The sequence below is a fragment of the Rattus norvegicus genome, chromosome 2, assembly GCF_021556685.1.
Source record: "Rattus norvegicus strain SHRSP/BbbUtx chromosome 2, alternate assembly SHRSP_T2T, whole genome shotgun sequence".
NCBI lineage: Eukaryota > Metazoa > Chordata > Mammalia > Rodentia > Muridae > Rattus > Rattus norvegicus.
Window position 1 is genome coordinate 243,533,281 of NC_141535.1, and position 18,323 is coordinate 243,551,603.

An 18,323-nucleotide genomic window follows, 5' to 3' on the forward strand; every position below is an offset into this window, starting at 1 on the left:
CTAATCTCTCCTTCTCCCCTATTTTCCTTCACGCTGTAGATATGCAACTCAAGCATTTCAGCAGCAAATAACTCGCAGAACAAATTCAAAGTCACAGCTGTCCTTCAAATATGGTGATAACAGTGTTAAATAATTTCAGAGAGCACAACTGTCCAGAGAGCGGCAGCTCGAGCTTCCCTTCGCTGAATTTGAGCAAATTCTTTGTCTTAAGCCCCAGCCTCCCGGCCTCCCTTCTGTGCACAGATCAGGGATTCTGGGGTTTTACTATGTAACCCAGGGCTGGCCTCTGACTTATCTCCCCACCCCCCAACCCCACCCTACTTTTTATTTTTTAAGCCTCACTGGCCCTGGCTTGCCTAGAATTCTCTCTGTAGATCAGGCCTGGCCTGGTTTGTAATTTACAGGCCTGCTTCATCTTCCCAGGTTGACATCCCAAGTGTCTACTGCCATGAATGGCTTTGTTAGAACTTTTAAATGAAAAATTTTAAGTATGTAAATAAATGTTAAAATAAAAAGCATTACATGTTAAAACCTAGGTCTTCGAAAGAAACAAAGAATTTGTTTTGAACTAAATAAAGTTTAAGACAAATGTTTATCACCTTTCACTTATATAAAAACACGCTCAGCTAAACATAGCACAAAGCTTGTAGCACTCGGGATGCTGAGGCAGAAGACTTGCTGTGAGCTCCAGGCTACACACAACAAGACCCTGGATTAAACTAAAGGAAAAGGAGAAAAAACTTGCATATAACCTCCAAATTAATTCATGATAATTGCTGATGGTACAGGCCTCGATCAGCACTCAGAAGCCTGAGGCAGGAACCAGGGGTTCGAGGCCACTTGGGACTATACAGCTAAGGCTGTATTTTGGTAAAAGAAAAAGTAAAACAAAACTACTATAAAACCTGTCAGATACCTCACCACAGCTCAAAGGCAGGGGGCTGGATCTTACCTCTCTGGTGTCCTTTTGTTGCTGCAATAAAACATAAAAAACAATGTGGGCAGGGAACGCCTGAGAACCACTGCTGGCTGCTTACCTCTGGCCCGCACTTGCTCGTAGCTGGCTCCTTCTACAGCCCAGGGCCACCTGGGGCCTCCCAGGCCAATCAATTAAGACAATCTCGAACAGACAGCCACAGACCAACCTGATAAAGAGCCATCCGAAACCCTTCCCAGGTGGTTCCAGGCCATTGAGTTTACAGCTAAAGAAAACTGGGGCATATTGTGAAACGGGGCATTTGTTGATGTCCAAACCCTACGAACTTAAGTTGCAGCCTGCTTTGCTATTCCATAATAACTGTTCTAACACCATTCCTTTACATGACTGTAAGTCTTTCCAAAGAATATTTATCACCCTGGAGCCTTGGTAAGTAGACCTGCTGTGCTCGTCAATGCTGTTAGGGTCTCACACAGGAGCCAGGACACAGGGCAAGTTCATGGCTGACCTGGGGGGTGGGGCAGAGGCAGAGGAAACAGGACATCAGCCTAAATGAAAAATGGGGGGGGCTGGAGAGATGGCTCAGCGGTTAAGAGCACCCGACTGCTCTTCCAGAGGTCATGAGTTCAATTCCCAGCAACCACATGGTGGCTCACAACCATCTGTAAAGAGATACGATGCCCTCTTCTGATGTCTGAAGACAGCTACAGTGTACTCATATATAATAAATAAATAAATCTTAAAAAAAAAGAAAAAAGACAACATTTAAAAAAAAAAAAAGAAAAATGGGGACGATTTTGACAGCACCTTATGAAAACTACTCCCCTGACACTGATACTGAAGTAAAGTGGGAGGGCTATACTCCACACACCATCACAAAGGAAAGCCAGGACTTGGGGAAATTTGGGAGCTGTGGGAACCGTGGGAGAGGTCTGGACTCCCTCGCCTATCTAAAATGGAAGACAGTCTTCACTGAGGACCACAATTGGGATGGGGCAACCTGGAATTTTAGCTAACAAGCCAGCAGGGGTATAGGGAGGGAGGATAAGAACTAACTCCTTTGTGGCTATTCTAGTTTCATTCTTTGCTGTGCTGAAACAGCCTGACTAGAAGCACCTTGGGAAGGAAGGGTTCTTTGCACTTACCCACCCAGGTCATCTGGCTTTCTTACAAAGCCCAGGACCATCAGCCTAGGGCTGGTGCTGCCTACAATGGGCTGGGCTCTCCTCTCCTGCAGCAGTAAAGTAATTACCATAGACATTGCCACAGGCCAACCTAATCTAGGCTTTCCCTTCAGATGGCTCTAGACTATGTCAAGTTCACAAAACTGAGAATGGGCAAGCTCTAGAGACCACAAGAAACACTCCTAAAAATAAATGGGACAAGGATGAGAGATTCTAGAAGTGCTTTCTTAAAAAAAAAAACAACAAAAAAACCAAAAAACAAAAAACAAAAACAAAAAACAGAGGGAGAGCCAAAGATAGGACTTGCCAAACCAGCTATCAGCCCCAAGGACATTGACCATCTGTAGCCACCCCCTCCCCTTCCTTCACCCCCCTGAGTGAGATGAGCCACCCTACCTGCCTGCCGAGCTGCTAGAGAGCACGTACTCCTTGCTGATGTAATTTCGTGCGGAAAGTAACTGTGCACCATTTGAAATGACCATGTGTAACCTCGAGAATGCCCCTAACCTCCCCTATATAAGCCCCCGAGTTTGGAAGCTCGGGGTCGATTCCTCTGTCTCCTGTGTGGGATACGTATCGACCCGGGATTCCGCTAATAGGGATCTCGTTAATAAAAGCTACCTCCTGCTGTTACATCAAAAAACAAAACAAAACAAAACAAAACAAAAACAAAACCCATGCTTTCTAAGTTTTCAGTTAAAATCATTCCATTTCCATTTTAGTTATCTTCCTTCTCTGGGCAACAAACTGACACATGTAAATCTACTAATGGTAACTTCTGCTTCTCACTCCATATCACTACTTAAGAGGGATTTTTGGTTGTTTGTTTTGTTTTTGAGGCAATATCTATTATGTCTCTCTGGCTATCCTGGCATTACTATGTAGACCAGGCTGGCCTTGAACTCACAGAGATCCTGCTTTAGCCTGAGTGCTGGGATCAAAGGCATGCACCACTACACCCAGCTTCCCCCATTGTTTTCAACTGTGTGTGTGTATGTCTGTGAATTTTATAATACAAATTATGATGGATAATGAACATTTCTCAGTTTAAAGCCACCCATTCTAGAGTGTAGAAAGCACACTTTCATAGGCAACAACCAGATAAACCCATGGATGTACAAGCACTGATTTCCATACCTACAATAACACCATTACCAAAATGCATACTGGAGGGGCTAAGGCGAGGCTTCAGCAGTCACTGATTTTGTAGAGGATCAGTTCCAGGGCTTCTGACTCCCTCTCCTGGCCTGTGTGTACACTGTAGGCACACAGTGCACACACATACATGGAATCAAACCGTATACACACACACACACACACACACACACACACACACGCACCACTACGGTAAAATAAGCCACACTACACAGTGAATATTTAAATTAAAAAGTAACAATTTCAAATGTAATTAATTTTAAAAACAGAAGAAAGACCAGGACAGGAAGAACACAAGTGATGTGGACCAGATTGGTTAAATAAGAACAGAAACATGCAATGGTCAGTGGGTGACTGGTCATTTTCCTCTGAGTGAGGAAGGAAGCCATCATGAAAAGACAGCTGAGAGACTTCTGTCAGCGCGTTTTTATCCCACGTGCCCATGGCTTGACAGTCCCTGGCTCCATTCCTTAGGCTCATATAACTACACGTATAACTCTCAGTTGAGAGAGTTTTGAAATACTTTATTCTTTTGAGGTTTTCAAGATAATAGAGCTTTCTCCCCTCAAATGGAGCCTGTCAGTTCAGGCATTTGTGTTCTAAGCAAACTAAATCTATTATGTCTGTATTATGTACACTGGCTATCCTGGAACTAGCTATGTAGAGCAGGCTGGCCTCGAACTCTCTCTGCATGTAGTGAATCTCTACAATGTACACACACAGTCGCTATGCTTTTCACAAATGACACCCCAATCTAGAGCTTCAAGTGAGGTTTCAGGGCGAAGCACTCTTCCAAACCCAGATAATACATTCCTTAGCTGATGCTAAATATAGTCTTCTCACGATGACATACATTCTGACAATGATCAGCTTACATGTCAAAGTTTCTAAAATAGCACAGATTCCATTTTAAGGTAAGCAGGAAAGATTGCTCCTTTGTATCTCTGGAAATCTATTAAAACTGATTTGCATCAAAAGCTGCAAGAAGGAAAACTAGATTTAAAACCTTTTTGTCGCGGTTTTTGCATTGTGCTCTCCAAGTCAAGTGTTGCAGGTAAAACACAAAACTCTACACGGTTCTCTTTAAATGGTTCCTCAGAAGCAGCAGGCGAAAGACAGAATACTGAGCTGGGTCTGAGGGTGCCGGCCTGCAATTCGACTGCTCTGGAGGCAAGGACAGAAGGTTCACAGTCCTTCCTGTCTGTACTATGGAGTGAGTTCAAGGCTAGCCTGGAAAACCTAGCAAAATGAATATGAAACAACCCAGTGGCAAGAGAGCTTGCCTAGCAGGCACCAACTACACAAAATGCGATGTTTATACTACAACCGGCCCCACACACAAAAAAGAGGCGCTCCTTCCGTTAACTGTGCACTTTCCCATACAAACACACCTGAACTCAAAACAAAACAAAAAAACAGAGACATGCATTTTCTTACAGCAGCAGTTCAGCATATAAATGAATAATATTGGGTGAAATTTTATGTAATTTTGCAATATCGTGTGACCAAGATGCTCTAAAAACTTGTTTTGTTTTGTTTTTTCCCCACAATACCCGGAACACACTTCTGCTGAGACTCGTGCTACGGGGGCCGCTGCTCCTTAACAAAATCTGGCCGATGAATGACGCTCTGGTCTGTTTGGTCAGAAAGTGATTTCCTCGTAGGGCTTCTTTTCTCTGCCTGTCTGTCTTCTTCCAAGGGCAGTCACTTTGCGAGGGCATACCGTATGCTATTTTTACCACGTTATCTACGCTCAACTCCTTGTCCACACTGTGGCCTTAAAAATAAATGCTTATCTCAAGCCACTGAATAATCACCTAATCTCTCAATTTGCTCGTTCTTCATTCAGACACACACACACACACACACACACACACACACACACACACACAAACACACACACAGAGAGAGAGAAAGAGAGAGAGACGCGTGTATGTATGTATATGTGTATATAAACATGCATATGTTGCATTTGAACATCTCACAATTTATTTACTCCGACACCTAGAGCTAGCTGCTCAACCTCCAAGCATATTCCCTTACCGTTGGAGAGCAGTTTGGAGACCGAGCTTGGCAGGCTAATAAATCCCTTATTTTCCACCTTCCACGGGGACCCATCCGCAATTTCTTTAAAATCCCAGCCACTGCCGGCGGAGCCCGCAGTGGGGCACATGTTGGATGCCACGGTGAACTCGCCCGCTCGGACCCTAGGGGTCCCGGCGGAGAGTGTACACTCATACGGCGACCTGGAAACACTCTCCCCCAAATTCAGCGCCCAGATGCCGGTGGAACAGAAGCGCCGGGCCTGGCGAGGGACCCCCGCCACCCCCGCAGCTCAGGCCGGTCCCGCCGAGCGCAGGCTACCCCGCGGGCCCGAAGCCCCGCCGCGTCCGCCCAGCCCAGCCCTCCTACCCGCCTGCCGCCGCCGGGGCGCCGCTCCTCCCGCTCCGCGCTGCGTGTCCGGCTCTGCGCGCTGCCCCCGCCGCTCCCGCCGCCCGAGCCCGCTGGCCGCCGCGCGCCAGCAGCAAGTTTCCATAAAAGTCCTGGTGCGCAGCGGCTCCCGCATTCCAGACGGGCCCAGCGCCCGCTGCAGCTGTTCCCGGCCCAGGCCAGCCCCGCCCCCACCGCCGCGCTGCTCGGGAGGGTGGAGAGTCACCCGGAGAGAAGAGGGGCGCTGGCTGCCACCCGGGCTGCCTCCTGGCAACCTGCCGGGCCGTCCCTCAGTTTCTCTACCTGCCCTAGTAGCCCATAAAACTTGTGGCTAGCTTCCCCCTTTCCGTGGAAGGAATGGGGCAGTGTGAAAACGCTGTCTGTCTGTCTGTCTGTCTGTCTGTCTGTCTGTCTGTCTGTCTGTCGCTCCTCTTTAACCGCTCCTCTTTAACCTCGAGGAGAGATAACTGAAAAAGACGCTTAAGGAAGCGAGACGAGGTTCTGTACTGAACTGTTCACCTCTCCTTAGCGGAAGGCAATACAACCCCGCTCTCCCACACCATCTAAAAAAGCACCCCGTGAGTGTTAGGCACAAGCCGGCCATGAAAACTACACGTGAGTGTGAAAGGCCGAACTGAGGAGCATGTAGCTCTATGAGTAGCATGTTTGTGTCATAAAACAAGGCCCCACGGTCACCTCCCAGTACCACACAACAAAACCAACATTAGGGAAACAAGTTAGTCAGGGCAGGGCCCATCCCAGCACCTAGGAGGCAAAGGCAAGAGCAGAGCTAGCCTTCGCCATGGAGACTTTGAGGACAGCCTGGCTTCAATAGGACCTCTTTCGGAAATCCCTAAGGGTTTGCCATCCGGTCCTTCACCATCCATCACCAGGAGGGGAAACTCAACAGGAGGCCAGATTGTCCCTTTCACCCTTCAATACCATCACCTGTTCCGTTCACGGGAATGTCTACAGCCTCATACAATCGCCCTGTAAGACCCCTTCCCTATGTTGCCCTCCTTCAGCCTCTCCTGGAAGCTCCTCCAAGCAGTCTCCGTGTCTACTGCCATGCTCTTGGTGTCTTTCCCTCGATGGGCACTTAACTTATAATTGTATCCTTGTTATGATTTTTTTAAAAACTGACGGAAAACCCACGAGAGCTAAATTAATCCCTTCTGAGGGCAGCTCCTCACTAGGCCCGCTTTTTTTTTTTTTTTTTTTTTTTTTTTAGATTTTTGAGTACACTGTAGCACACCAGAAAAGGGCATCAGATCCCATTACAGATGGTTGTGAGCCACCATGTGGTTGCTGAGATTTAAACTCAGGACCTCTGGAAAAGCAATTCGTGCTCTTAACCACTGAGCCATCTCCCCAGCCCTTTATTCTGATTTTTAAAGGATGAGATTTTGTATTTCTATCCAATAGCCTCATCAGATTATTAAAAGCTGTCCATTCTCTCCATAAACACCGAGAGTATCCTGCTGCCACGGGTAGTGTGTGTCAGCAGAGCACGTTAGAACATTCTCAAAACCCTTTGGGGTCACATAAGACCATCAGAAAACACGGACATTTACATTATGATTCATAACAGTAGTAAAATCACAGTTATGAGATTGCAACAAAAACAGTCTTATATTGCAACATGAGGAACCGTATTAAAGGGTCACAGCATTAGGAAGGTTGAGAGGTGGGAGGAGTCTCAGTGAGGGACTGTGTAGCCTCAGTTCACCTGTTCCTTCCTTAGGTTACTGCAGGTGTCAGAAACTCCGTGAGGGGGGCTGTATTCTGTTCTGGCTCCGAGTCCCGGGCTGTGGAAGAGCTGTGAGTAAACACTCGTGCATTCACTCGCTCTGCCTCTTCCTTAAAGACAGGGTCTCGCTATGGCGCTTAGCTGGCCTGGAACTGGCTATGTAGCCCAGGCTGGCCTTTGTCAAGATTAAAGCTGAGTCACCACACCTGGACCCCTACCTTTCTCTGCTTTTGACGTGAATGTGACTGTGACTAACCCCAAATGACAGACTGTGACCTGGAACTGAGTTCAGTAAAGCCCTTGTCCCTTCCACTGTGGGAGTCCTCCAGTGGTGACAACACGGAGCTTGGACAGGCTGCCGGTCCCCAGCAGTAGTCCATCTTCCATTCAACTCGACCAGCTGCAGACATCCGGCAGCGGTGATACACTCCTGCTCTCAAGGAACACAGACTCAGCGGAAGGAGGACGGAAGCACACAAGGGAATTACGACCGCACTTCGTGATGCCCAGCACGGAAAGTCTCCTGTGAGAGTCCTGTGAGGAATGTGAGGCAGCGTATTTATTGGTGCTTCTCTTACGTCAACAAATCACCCGAGGCTTCATAGCTATTGGTGGTTTACTTAGTTCATAATTCTAGGGATCGGCTTGGTTCCGATGTGGACATTGGGTCAGGTGGCACACGCTGGCACAGAATTGCCAGGAGGGGCCCATAATGACCACTGTAGCTCTTCTTTGTTTTGCACACGTGATGTGCATGCATACACGTGTTGATACGTGTGCTGATGCACGTGTGTTCCGGTGCATGTGTGTGTGTGTGTGTGTGTGTGTGTGTGTGTGTGTGTGTGTGTGTTTGCACATGGAGGTTAGAAAACTCTTCAGGTGTTGTTTGCTTAGGAGACCATCCTACCTCCTTGAGTCTCCGACTGACCTGGAGCTCACCAATCATGTTAGACTGGCTGGGCAGCCGGCTGCAGGGATGTCCTGTTTCCGCCTCCCCAAGTGAGTACCGCCATGCATTACACTGTACCTGTAGGCAATTCGGACTGATCTTGGGTCCTCACGACTGCAAGGCAACGGCTTTTCTGACTAGAACTCTCTAGCAGCCCTTCCCTGAAAGACCTTAAGGGTTCTACTGCGGTTTGTCACCACAGAGGACCCAGGGCCCACACAGTTTACATGAATGAAGAGAGCCACATCTCCACCACAGGAGCAGAGAGCATGTCAAGAATCTAAGATGGGAACATCGGGGAAGGAACTGGTGCACAGAAGGATCCTATCTGACAAGTGCTAGGAAAAAAGGAAGCTTATCTGGGTGCCACGTTCGACATGACTGGTGAAATACTGGCAGCCAAGGTGGGCAGGGGCTGACAGACAGACAGAAGCTTCTATGGGCACTGTTTGGATGTTGATTTCCCTCGATGAAGGCAAATCCCGTAAAACACTTAACTGTCTTTACAATTAAGTACATTTGCTCATGAGTACAATTGTAAAATGCCAGGTACAAACATGAAGCCAGCAAAGTCTCCAGTCATTGCTCTTTGTATTTCTAGGCGGTTTTCACCTTTAAAAGTAGGGGTTGCTAGGACTGGAGAGATGGCTCAGCGGGTAAGAGCACTGACTGCTCTTCCAGAGGTCCTGAGTTCAATTCCCAGCAACCACATGGTGGCTCACAACCATCTGTAATGGGATTTGATGCCCTCTTCTGGTGTGTCTGGAAAGCAACAGTGTGCTGTTAACCCTGAAGACATACATAGAAGTAACATATGGACTCAACATTTTTAGGAACAAACACATATATGCTGCAGTAACAATTGATGAACTAAGCGGCCATAAATCTGAAGGACTGGGGAAGGGCACAGGGACAGGTGTTTGTTGGAGAGAATGTTACAATTAAAATATGATTTCAAAAACATCATCAAACAAACACTAAGGGATACTGGGTATGGAGTTAGGGACTCGGCAGGGTGCACACTGGCGTAGCTCAGCATGTGTGAGACCTGCCCTTAACTTTGCTTTAAACTTCTGGAGCTCCAGATGAGGACTGGAAGGAAGTGCGGCTTGAGCAGCAAACGTTCCTGGGAAGAGCGTGGACCATTGCTCAACTCGTAGCCTTCAAACCATAACAAGACGGACCAGAGAGTGCACATTTACTCACTGAAAATCTAAGTTCTCCCACACCATGTCATGGTTGGTGTCCACCTGATCAGCACAGCATGGAGAAGCAGTAGCACTCCAAATCTAGGCATTGCCGAGGCTGGGAAGATGCTCTGTGGCTAAAGAACTCTCCCACCGGCCTGACCACCTGCCTTCCAGTCCCCGGAACCTGGAAAGGCAGACTCTTTAGGGTCCGGTATCCCAGGTGCACTCCCACTGGACGATAAGGATTTCTGGAAGCTATGGGCCAGCTAGCCTGTAAGACGTCCCAAGCAAGGTGAAAGCTGAAGACTAGCACACTACGTTGTCCTCTGACCATGGGGCTCATGAGCAGGTGTACACCCCACCCCAAACACTGCCTTCTGCACCGACACTGCCCCTCAGCTTGCTTTCCTTCTAGTACACTAGGTAAGGAGTCACTTGGATGTTCTAAACATAGGAAGCTGCCCAGGCTGTAAGGAACTACAGGCTCCTGCTATAGCCAGCAATGGACAAGAGGCCTGGCGACAACAGGAGTGCGTGAGCAGATCTTAGAAGCAAATCCCCTTACCATTTCACGCTGCTGTCACAGACGCTTGATACAGGGTGACAGTATTTTAAAGATTTACCTGTATCATAATTCTGAAAGCTGGGATGGCACGGGCATGCAGGTAAGGATCCCTGCTGCATCACAGGTTGGTTTGCAGAACAGGGATCTGCGTGTGCTCCCTTAGAACACCCTGCCTTGGGGGACCATGCCAGCAGGCAGTACTAAACCGTCTAGAAGGCAGAGCCACAAAACCTAATTGCTTTCCATGAGGCCCCACCATCTGAAGGTTCCATCGATAACCTCAGGGTACCACAGGAGAAAAGTTTCCAGCACATGGACCTTGGGGGCTCAGCAGCAAAAATGGGGACGTGCACTTCCCTGGTGCTACACAAGGCAAAGTGGCTCTCAGAGTCCAGGTACTGTGGTGTTATCTCAAATGGCAAGCTCCAAGCTCTGAAGCCTCCTATATATAAATGCGCTGGGAGAGCTGACGGACGGTCAGGATCTGAGCAATGTCTGACGCGGCAGTGGCTTTGCCATGGCTTTTAAGTAAAGGATAAAAAGTGCCACTAGGAAGGTGTGCTCGTCCTTGACCAAGCGATGAGTTTCCTGTAGGCTTTGCCTGTTTTCATGTACCGAAAGCCAAATAACCTAAGACTCAGTCTGCAGAGTAGATCAAAGATAGCAGAGCAGAGGCCAAATGGGAAAAAATACAGAAAGTATAAAAAAAAATGACGTCGGAGGGAGGCTGTGTCAGAGCCACAGGGAGGATGGCACAGAGGCAAGTGTTTATGAAGCGTGGGATTAGAGCATCCGGGAGTGAACATCAGAGACAACGGCAGACAAAAGTGCTCACAGGCTGCAGCCAAGCATGGAGCCCAAAGTGTGATGACAGACATTAGCTGTGGAGGGGCTTCTTAAACACGACAGAATTCCGAGATGTGCACACCTTTATTCCAGCACTCAGGAGGCAGAGAGCTGGAACTCTGAGTTGGAGGCCAGCCTGGTCCATAGTGTGTCAGGACAGCCAGAGCTACACAGAGAAACCCTGTGCTGAATTAAAAAAAAAAAGTGTGTGATATTTAAAGGGGAGAACCATAGGGGACACAGAGATGTCAGAGTAAGCCAGATCATAGCATTTGGATCTGAATGCTAACACAGGGCTTCACTGCTCTTCCCCTGCATCCCTGACAACAGTCACCTCCTGTCTGTGACCTTATCATAGGTCGGTACTTACACTTAACAAGTTCAAAAGTCAAAGGACTGGTACTCTGTGCCCGTAATCCTGGCAGTCGGGAAGTAGAGGCAGGAGAATCCAGGGTTGGATCACTTTCTTATACATACACGTGCACACATGCACACACCAAAAAAACCCAAAGTGAATTTAAGAAACAGGAGCGGGCGAGCAGCTCAGTGCTAGCGCCCTTGCGTAGCGGGCACTGGGCACTAAGTCCCGGGTTGGAGGTCACTGATGATGTGGGAAGCGGGCATGCTATCACTTCATCAATCACCGAAATACTTCAATCAAACAAGAAGACTGAAACTTTATTCATCACAATGCTATCTTTATTCCACGGTAGCACAGATATTTGGTAGTATTCTACACTTGATTTCAGCCTTCCTAGGGGTGTTTGCTTTCTCTCTGCCTCCGTCTGCTGTGGCCTCACGTGGGAAACAGGCCTTCCGAGGCACCTGTGTCGCACATTATGGAAAGCGTCACTGATGCAGCCAGCACAGCACTAGGACACCAGCACTGGTTTACTTGGCGGGAACAGAACACATGCTCACTCCAGTGCATGTGAGGGACAGTGCTGTTGTCTGCCGCTGTGGTGATTTACTTTTCCACAGATTAATGAGTTCCGTCCTTACAGTGAAGTAACAGATATGCTGAGGCCAGTCAAGGAGACCGTGACACGACACAGTCATTAAGGACAAACTAGTTCACAGTTCCATTATCACACTTCTTTTACATACATGTTTCTTAACTTAAAATTCACAGATTTTAATCCAGCCTAATTCTCATAGTTTAAAATTACAGCCCAATTCATTATGTTAACTATTAATAAATGTTCATATTAAAAATAAAAACCAGCGTTATAAACACAGCCCCCAGTCTGGTCACAGCAGGCTGTGTGTGGAGTAGTTCACCATTTTTAGCCCTCCCTCTGGCCGTCCTCATTCCTAGGCTAGCTGCTGGGAAGTGAGTAGGAAAGGCTACATCTTACAGCAGAGAAACATTTGTAAATACTTTGAATAGTCAGTTAACTCTCAAATCAATAGAATCATGGTGACAACAATTCAGGAGACAGATAAAGCTCTTTGGAGCTGACCTTCACAGAACAGAAAATTTGGCATATTGGAAAAAAAGACAATTTTGTTTTGCCATTCCATGAACATATTGTTGACTTTTGGGAAGAAACAATTCCCTTTTTAATTGAACAAGAACATAAGAGAAACAAACAAATAAAGGGAAATAATCAACTGAATTTGTCTCTGTTCTTCCAGAAAAGAGGAGCCAGCTACGTTCTCAGGATCAACCCTACGCCCTCGAACATCTTGCACATGCGCCTGTCTTCAGTGACACCGTGAGCCCACTAGGCTGCCCTTCCTTTTCTCCCTAACAGGGCCGAGCCTCATTTGAGTTTTATCTGTTAAAGCATTGCTTCTGTGTCTACTTTTAAGGCAAATAACTTGTCTCTCCTAAGTATTTTCAACAATCAGAGCCAGAGATGTTCTTTTTAAAAAGACATTTTCCTTTAAAAAGTTAAGCTTTCCTGACTCCCCCCCCCCCCAATCAAAGATTTTTCTTCTACATTTATTGCTCCCAAATTTTATTTGGTCATTCTTAATCTCTCTCGTCAAAGGCCACAAACTATCTTGTTACTATTCTAGTTAATTAGCACTGAGCCTGACAAACCAACCCTTCCTTGAAGATGGACAGCTTGTTTACTAACTGAAATGTAAAGACAGAGATCGGACACCTTTTGGAAGGTCACCCCCAAGGTCACCTCATGTTGCTGCAGCACTGTTTCAGTGCAATTCTTCCACACTATCTCAGGGAGGATCCCCCAAAGACAGTTCACTTACATCTCTGTTTACAAAACCACAGGACACACACTTAGATCTCCAATGAGTAAATGAATATAATCCACAACTGTCTTGCTTATGTGGTAACAGGAAGGCACGCACATGTGTGTCACATTCGGTGACATCTCATAGGTGAAAACAGCTGATGTGAAAGTAGGAAGGGAAGTGGGGCACAGTGCACTTTGTCCTCAGGCAGAGCTGGGCCTGAGGGGAAATGAAGGGTGAAGGGGAGAAGGCAAGGCCCTGTGCACCGAGGGCACAGGCGTACGGCCTAAGAGCCTGACACACTAATGGCACGGGTCTCAATCCGACTCTTGTATTAATTTACATAACTGTGATGTACGTACACAGCTAAAATCTTAAAAAATTAAACTTTTTACCTTTTATTTTCTCATCATTAACCTTAATCTAGGCACTTTAATCTAAAAATGAATTATTTAAAAACTCATTTCACATCCTTCTGTATAATTCACTCTTAAAATCAATGCAGCCCACTTTAGGATAACAAGTCAGTGAATCTAATCCACTAGTGAAAACATGGCACATGACCTTAAAGCCAAAGTAATGAGACCTTGAAAATATATAATACACTTTGGAGGTTACTTATAACAGCCTGTTGTTCATATATTTATCATAAGGACATAAAATACACCCCCATAGCATTTAAAATATTTGTTCAACATCTAAGAGAAAAATCCCTTTAAAACATAAGCTCAAAGTATGAGTACTTTTAAAATTTATGCATAACACGACCAACTTCTAATGTGATACTCACTGCGTGAGGCATTAACAGCTTGTTTTGTGAAAGGAAAGAGGAAATTATCTTATTCTATAAAGTTTAATACTTTAAGCCAGCCTCACAGTTACATTTAAAAGAGGATACATTTTTAATTATTTTTCTTGGTAAATAAATTATATTTTCAAATTTAATATTCATTTGAGGGGAAATGAGATAAAAGTACCTCAGTGTGTTATGACTTACAGGGCAACAGTAAGTACTCTGGAACCCACCAGTTTCCTCCCCAAGGCGTGCTCATTACACTCTTCCTCTCAGTGCACCAGTCCTTTGTGATAACTTCTTGGTTCAAATACATTAGCAAATATACAAGCTATAGGTACACAGCACAGTTAAATACCTCTATTGTCTAAATTCTATTAAACATAGAAGTAACTAAGGTTAGGAATACATTTCAGGCAAAGGTAAGTATGTTGACACCAGAAGTCAGAGATTACACAAACACAATCGCCTTGGGCCAGTGTTTTCAAGGAGCAAAGCATCAAGACACGTTTTGAGGACGGTACTGGACATTACAGATTGTGTGAAGACAATGAACTCCTATAGCATTGGCTTTAACTCAAGCAACAGTCACAACTTATGCAGCACTTCACAACTTAAATTACCTAAAGATTATTAAAAAGTCGCTCTGGATACTTTCCATGGGTTCAATGCAAACTTTCTGCTAAGTGCAGGACAGTCGCCCGTTCGTGGAGACTTTCTTCCTCCCTGAGTCCATGTCATCGGTCCTGTAGATTCCGAGGCACCGCTGCAGTCGGTGATTACCCTGAAGCACTGGCGGCATTCTCAAAGCTCTCCCGGTACTTACTGTACTCTGGCTTCTAACAGCGCAGTGGGCACGGCATGGGAGTGTCCACTGGTACAAGTAGTGGCCTGCCTCAGGGCATCTGCACCAAGACAGGTGACCAGCAGTTCCGTGCGGCGGATGAGTAAGTGTGTGAGGTCCTCCGCCAGCGTGTCTATGCTCGAATAGCGCACCTTCTCAAAGTCAAAGATGTCTTTGAGAAAGAAAAGAACTTGATTCTGGAAAAGGAACACACAAGACATTGTCATTTACTAGGCTACAATTTATTAAAGCTGTGAACTGGTAATACTGGGTATCAGACATCTTAGTTCTGAGGCTGGTTTCACATCTCATGGGCAAAGGACTTTGAGCAAGTGGTTTAACCCTTGGATTGTTGTAAAATCTGTGCAGAGACTGCTCGCCCTGTGTGCGTGCCTGTGTTCTTTGAGCATTGGTTTCTGTGCAGCCCTGCTATCCTGGAATTTGTTCTTTAGACCAGGCTAGCCTTAAACCCACAGAGTCTGTTTGCCTCTACCTCCCGAGTGCTGGGATTAAAGGCGTGCGGCACCATGCTTGGCTCAGTCGTCGAGGAGAAGTACCGAAAGCGTGACCTAACTGTGAGCTGTTTACTGCCTTTCTTCTCAGGTCTCCTGAGTACGTCCATGAAGAACACACAGAAAAACGAGCAACCTTCAGGAATCGTATTACTCTTACTAAATGTATACTTTTCTGTTAAAAAAAAGACATGAATGGAAATGATAGTTTCAGGTCACAGTGAGTGGCAGGTCTGGAGGAGTGTCACTTCAGTGACTCAACACACTGAAGCAGACATCTACAGCAAGTAAACCTCAGCGACAACGACGCCATGATGGAAGAGAAAGAGAACCAGCAACAACAAATTCAGAGTCGGTATGTTAGCAAGTGCTAGCAAGGCCACCACAGAGTCCCTGGAGCTGGCACTGGCTAGTGGGTGAGGAAGGTGGGAGTTGGAGAGCTCAGGACAGGCTGGCCACCAGCTCTACTCCACGGAAGCACACAATTTACAACTGGAAGGTTAAAGAGACCAGCAACAGATTAATGAGTTCTAAATGACAGTAAAATGAAAAGTCCTAAATCATTTATAAAAACATTGTGTTAATAAAGCAAACAGACTTAAAAACTTCACAGTCCAGCAGGCGCCCATCCAAGCATTCAGATGTGTACTCCTCTGGACTGTTGGTCTCCTGAGATTCATTCCCCCAGTACTGCAAACACAGGTTTTCCTTGCTACTTTGCCAGACAGAACATTCTGCAGTGAGCTCTAACAAACACTTTGGCAAGCAAACTTCAGACATGAGGACACGACTTTAAATTCTCGTGTGAATCCTTACAGCTTGGATTTCAACACTCATATCACCTTGTACAGAGCTTAGTTCTGTATCACAATGCCACACAGGTCATTTCTGTAGTGGCTCTCCCATGCCACTGTGATACGGTGACACCCAAGACCCTAACAGAAAGACTGGACACAGACCTGGGGAGTCCACTCTAACTGCAGGGCACTGGTTCTCTAAGGCACTGGTCTGTTATATTCACACTGGGATTACTGTCAACTTTAAATATAGAATTATGTGACGTTTATAACTTTATATGCTATACAAAAGTGAACATCTTTATTTTATTCTTTAAAACAACGATCCATGGCTGAACATACCTTAAAGAAGCAACATAAGTCATAGAGAGAATTTCTAGGACCCAAGAAGCCCCAGGCTAAGACAGGGCTTATATGCTCACAAATGGCGTAAAAATGGGCGAAGAATCCATCTGAGATCTGCTGGGAAACAAAAGGCAGTCAGTTTATTTGTATCTCCTTAAATTTACTTTCTCTAGTAAGGAACACAAACTGCTAGCTATTATGAGGTCAGAAGCCTCTGGCAGGCCAAGGCCCCATCATGACACAGCCTACTGGGAACATTAACAAACTTGAGAGTCAGAGGGCTTTATATAGCTTCCATACTCCAGCCAGCAGTTTCAGATGAGAAGCAAATTTACCTCATAAAATACGAGTTATGCCTTCCTTATCCAAGAGCTCCAGCCAGAAAAATTCAGATTTTTTTAAAACTCTGGAATACCTCTTCCAACAAGGGCAATGTGCTCCAACAAGCCACATCTCCTAATCCTTCCCAAACAGTTCATCAGCTGGGGACTGAGCATGCAAATATATGAGCCTACAGGTGCCATCCTCAGTCAAACCACCACAGAACAGCTTGGGTTTTGCACTTAATTTCTACTTCCTAAAAGCAATTCACATGTTGTACCAAGTTCTAACAACGATACAGTATTCTGTGTGCGTTTCAGGGACATTTTGTTAGTTTTCATGATTTCATAGTTTCACTTATCTGTAGTGACCCAAGACCCCTCTCAGATGGGTTTTGAAGGCTTATGCACTAAGTGACTAGACACTAAGACTTGAGATGGAACGCAGAGGCCGTCTGCTCACCTACCACACGCAGCACCCTGGGCTTGACACCCGGCCCGCTATGCACCAGGCATGGGGGATGGTTTTAGCACATGGGCAGGAGAAGCAGCAGGATTAGGGTTGCAAGGTCATTTCTGGTAACACAGAAGTCCCAGGCCAGCCTGTGATAGGAGAGCCTGCCTATAAACAAACTCGGAAACACATAAATAAAGCATTGACTTATTCTTACTAGAATTCCAGCCGCTAGTTAAGAAAGTGTTATTAAACTTCGTCATGTGACTGACTCTTCTTATGAAATACTGGCACATATATTTGTATTTGGAGAAAATCTCTAAGGTAACTGAGTTTCTAGTTTAGTAGATTATAGATTTTGAAGCTGCATTCTTAGGAGTCTCTGAATTGCCTCAGTAACTACTGTAGTATTTGTTTCCCTTTTGATCTCTAATTTTTATTCATTTGGGTCTTACCTTTCTTTTGGTTAATTAGTCTAAAGGTTTGATAGTTAAAAGACAACTTCTGAGTTGGTTTTATTTCTATTTTATTTTGATCATCTTTCCCCATCTAGTGATATTGGGCATTGTCTGCCCTATTTTTCAGAAGCCTTTAGATACATCATTAAGTAATTACTAAGATTATGCGCTCTCTCTCTCTCTCTCTCTCTCTCTCTCTCTCTCTCAGTGCTACTTAGATTTCTGATATATTGTATTTTCATTTTTATTCAATTCTAGGAACTTAAGATTTTCCTTCTCAGTCTGGAGAGATGGCTCAGCAGTTAAGAGCACTGGTTGGTTTTGCAGGGGGGTCTGAGTCCAATTCTTAGCACCCAAATGGCAGTTCATGACCATCTCTAACTCCAGTTTCAGAGACCTGATGCCTCTTCTGTGGGCACCAAGCACACACTAGTGCCCAGACACATACAGAGGCAAAACACTCAAATAATATAAAGACCTTTTTAGTTAAAAAATATTTTCCTTCTCAATTATCTTCCTTGACCTATTTGCTATTCAACAGCTCAATGTTCAGTTTCCATGAATTTGTGTACTGTCTATTGATCTTGGC

General features: G+C 45.7%; 2 protein-coding genes across 16 annotated transcripts in view; both read right to left on the reverse strand.

The window, feature by feature from the left end:
* The window catches only part of Nexn (nexilin (F actin binding protein)), a 31,498-nt gene extending 25,754 nt beyond the window's left edge, over positions 1-5,744 (reverse strand). For 5 of the 13 annotated variants that reach the window (XM_087616163.1, NM_139231.2, NM_139230.2 and 2 more), the window contains exon 1: positions 5,689-5,744. The gene's annotated coding sequence lies outside the window, so the exon portion shown is untranslated. Of the gene's footprint in view, positions 1-4,840; positions 4,988-5,319 lie in introns of those variants that run through there. The other 8 variants (XM_087616165.1, XM_087616154.1, XM_087616153.1 and 5 more) reach the window with 2 other exon arrangements.
* Positions 5,745-11,682: 5,938 nt separating this feature from the next.
* Miga1 (mitoguardin 1) overlaps positions 11,683-18,323 on the reverse strand; it is a gene marked incomplete at its 3' end in the record, with an annotated part of 54,687 nt that continues 48,046 nt past the window's right edge. For all 3 annotated transcript variants that reach the window (NM_001433180.1, NM_001433179.1, NM_001433181.1), the window contains 2 exon segments: positions 11,683-15,045; positions 16,500-16,616. In NM_001433180.1, the coding sequence (NP_001420109.1) occupies positions 14,827-15,045; positions 16,500-16,616 (336 nt within the window).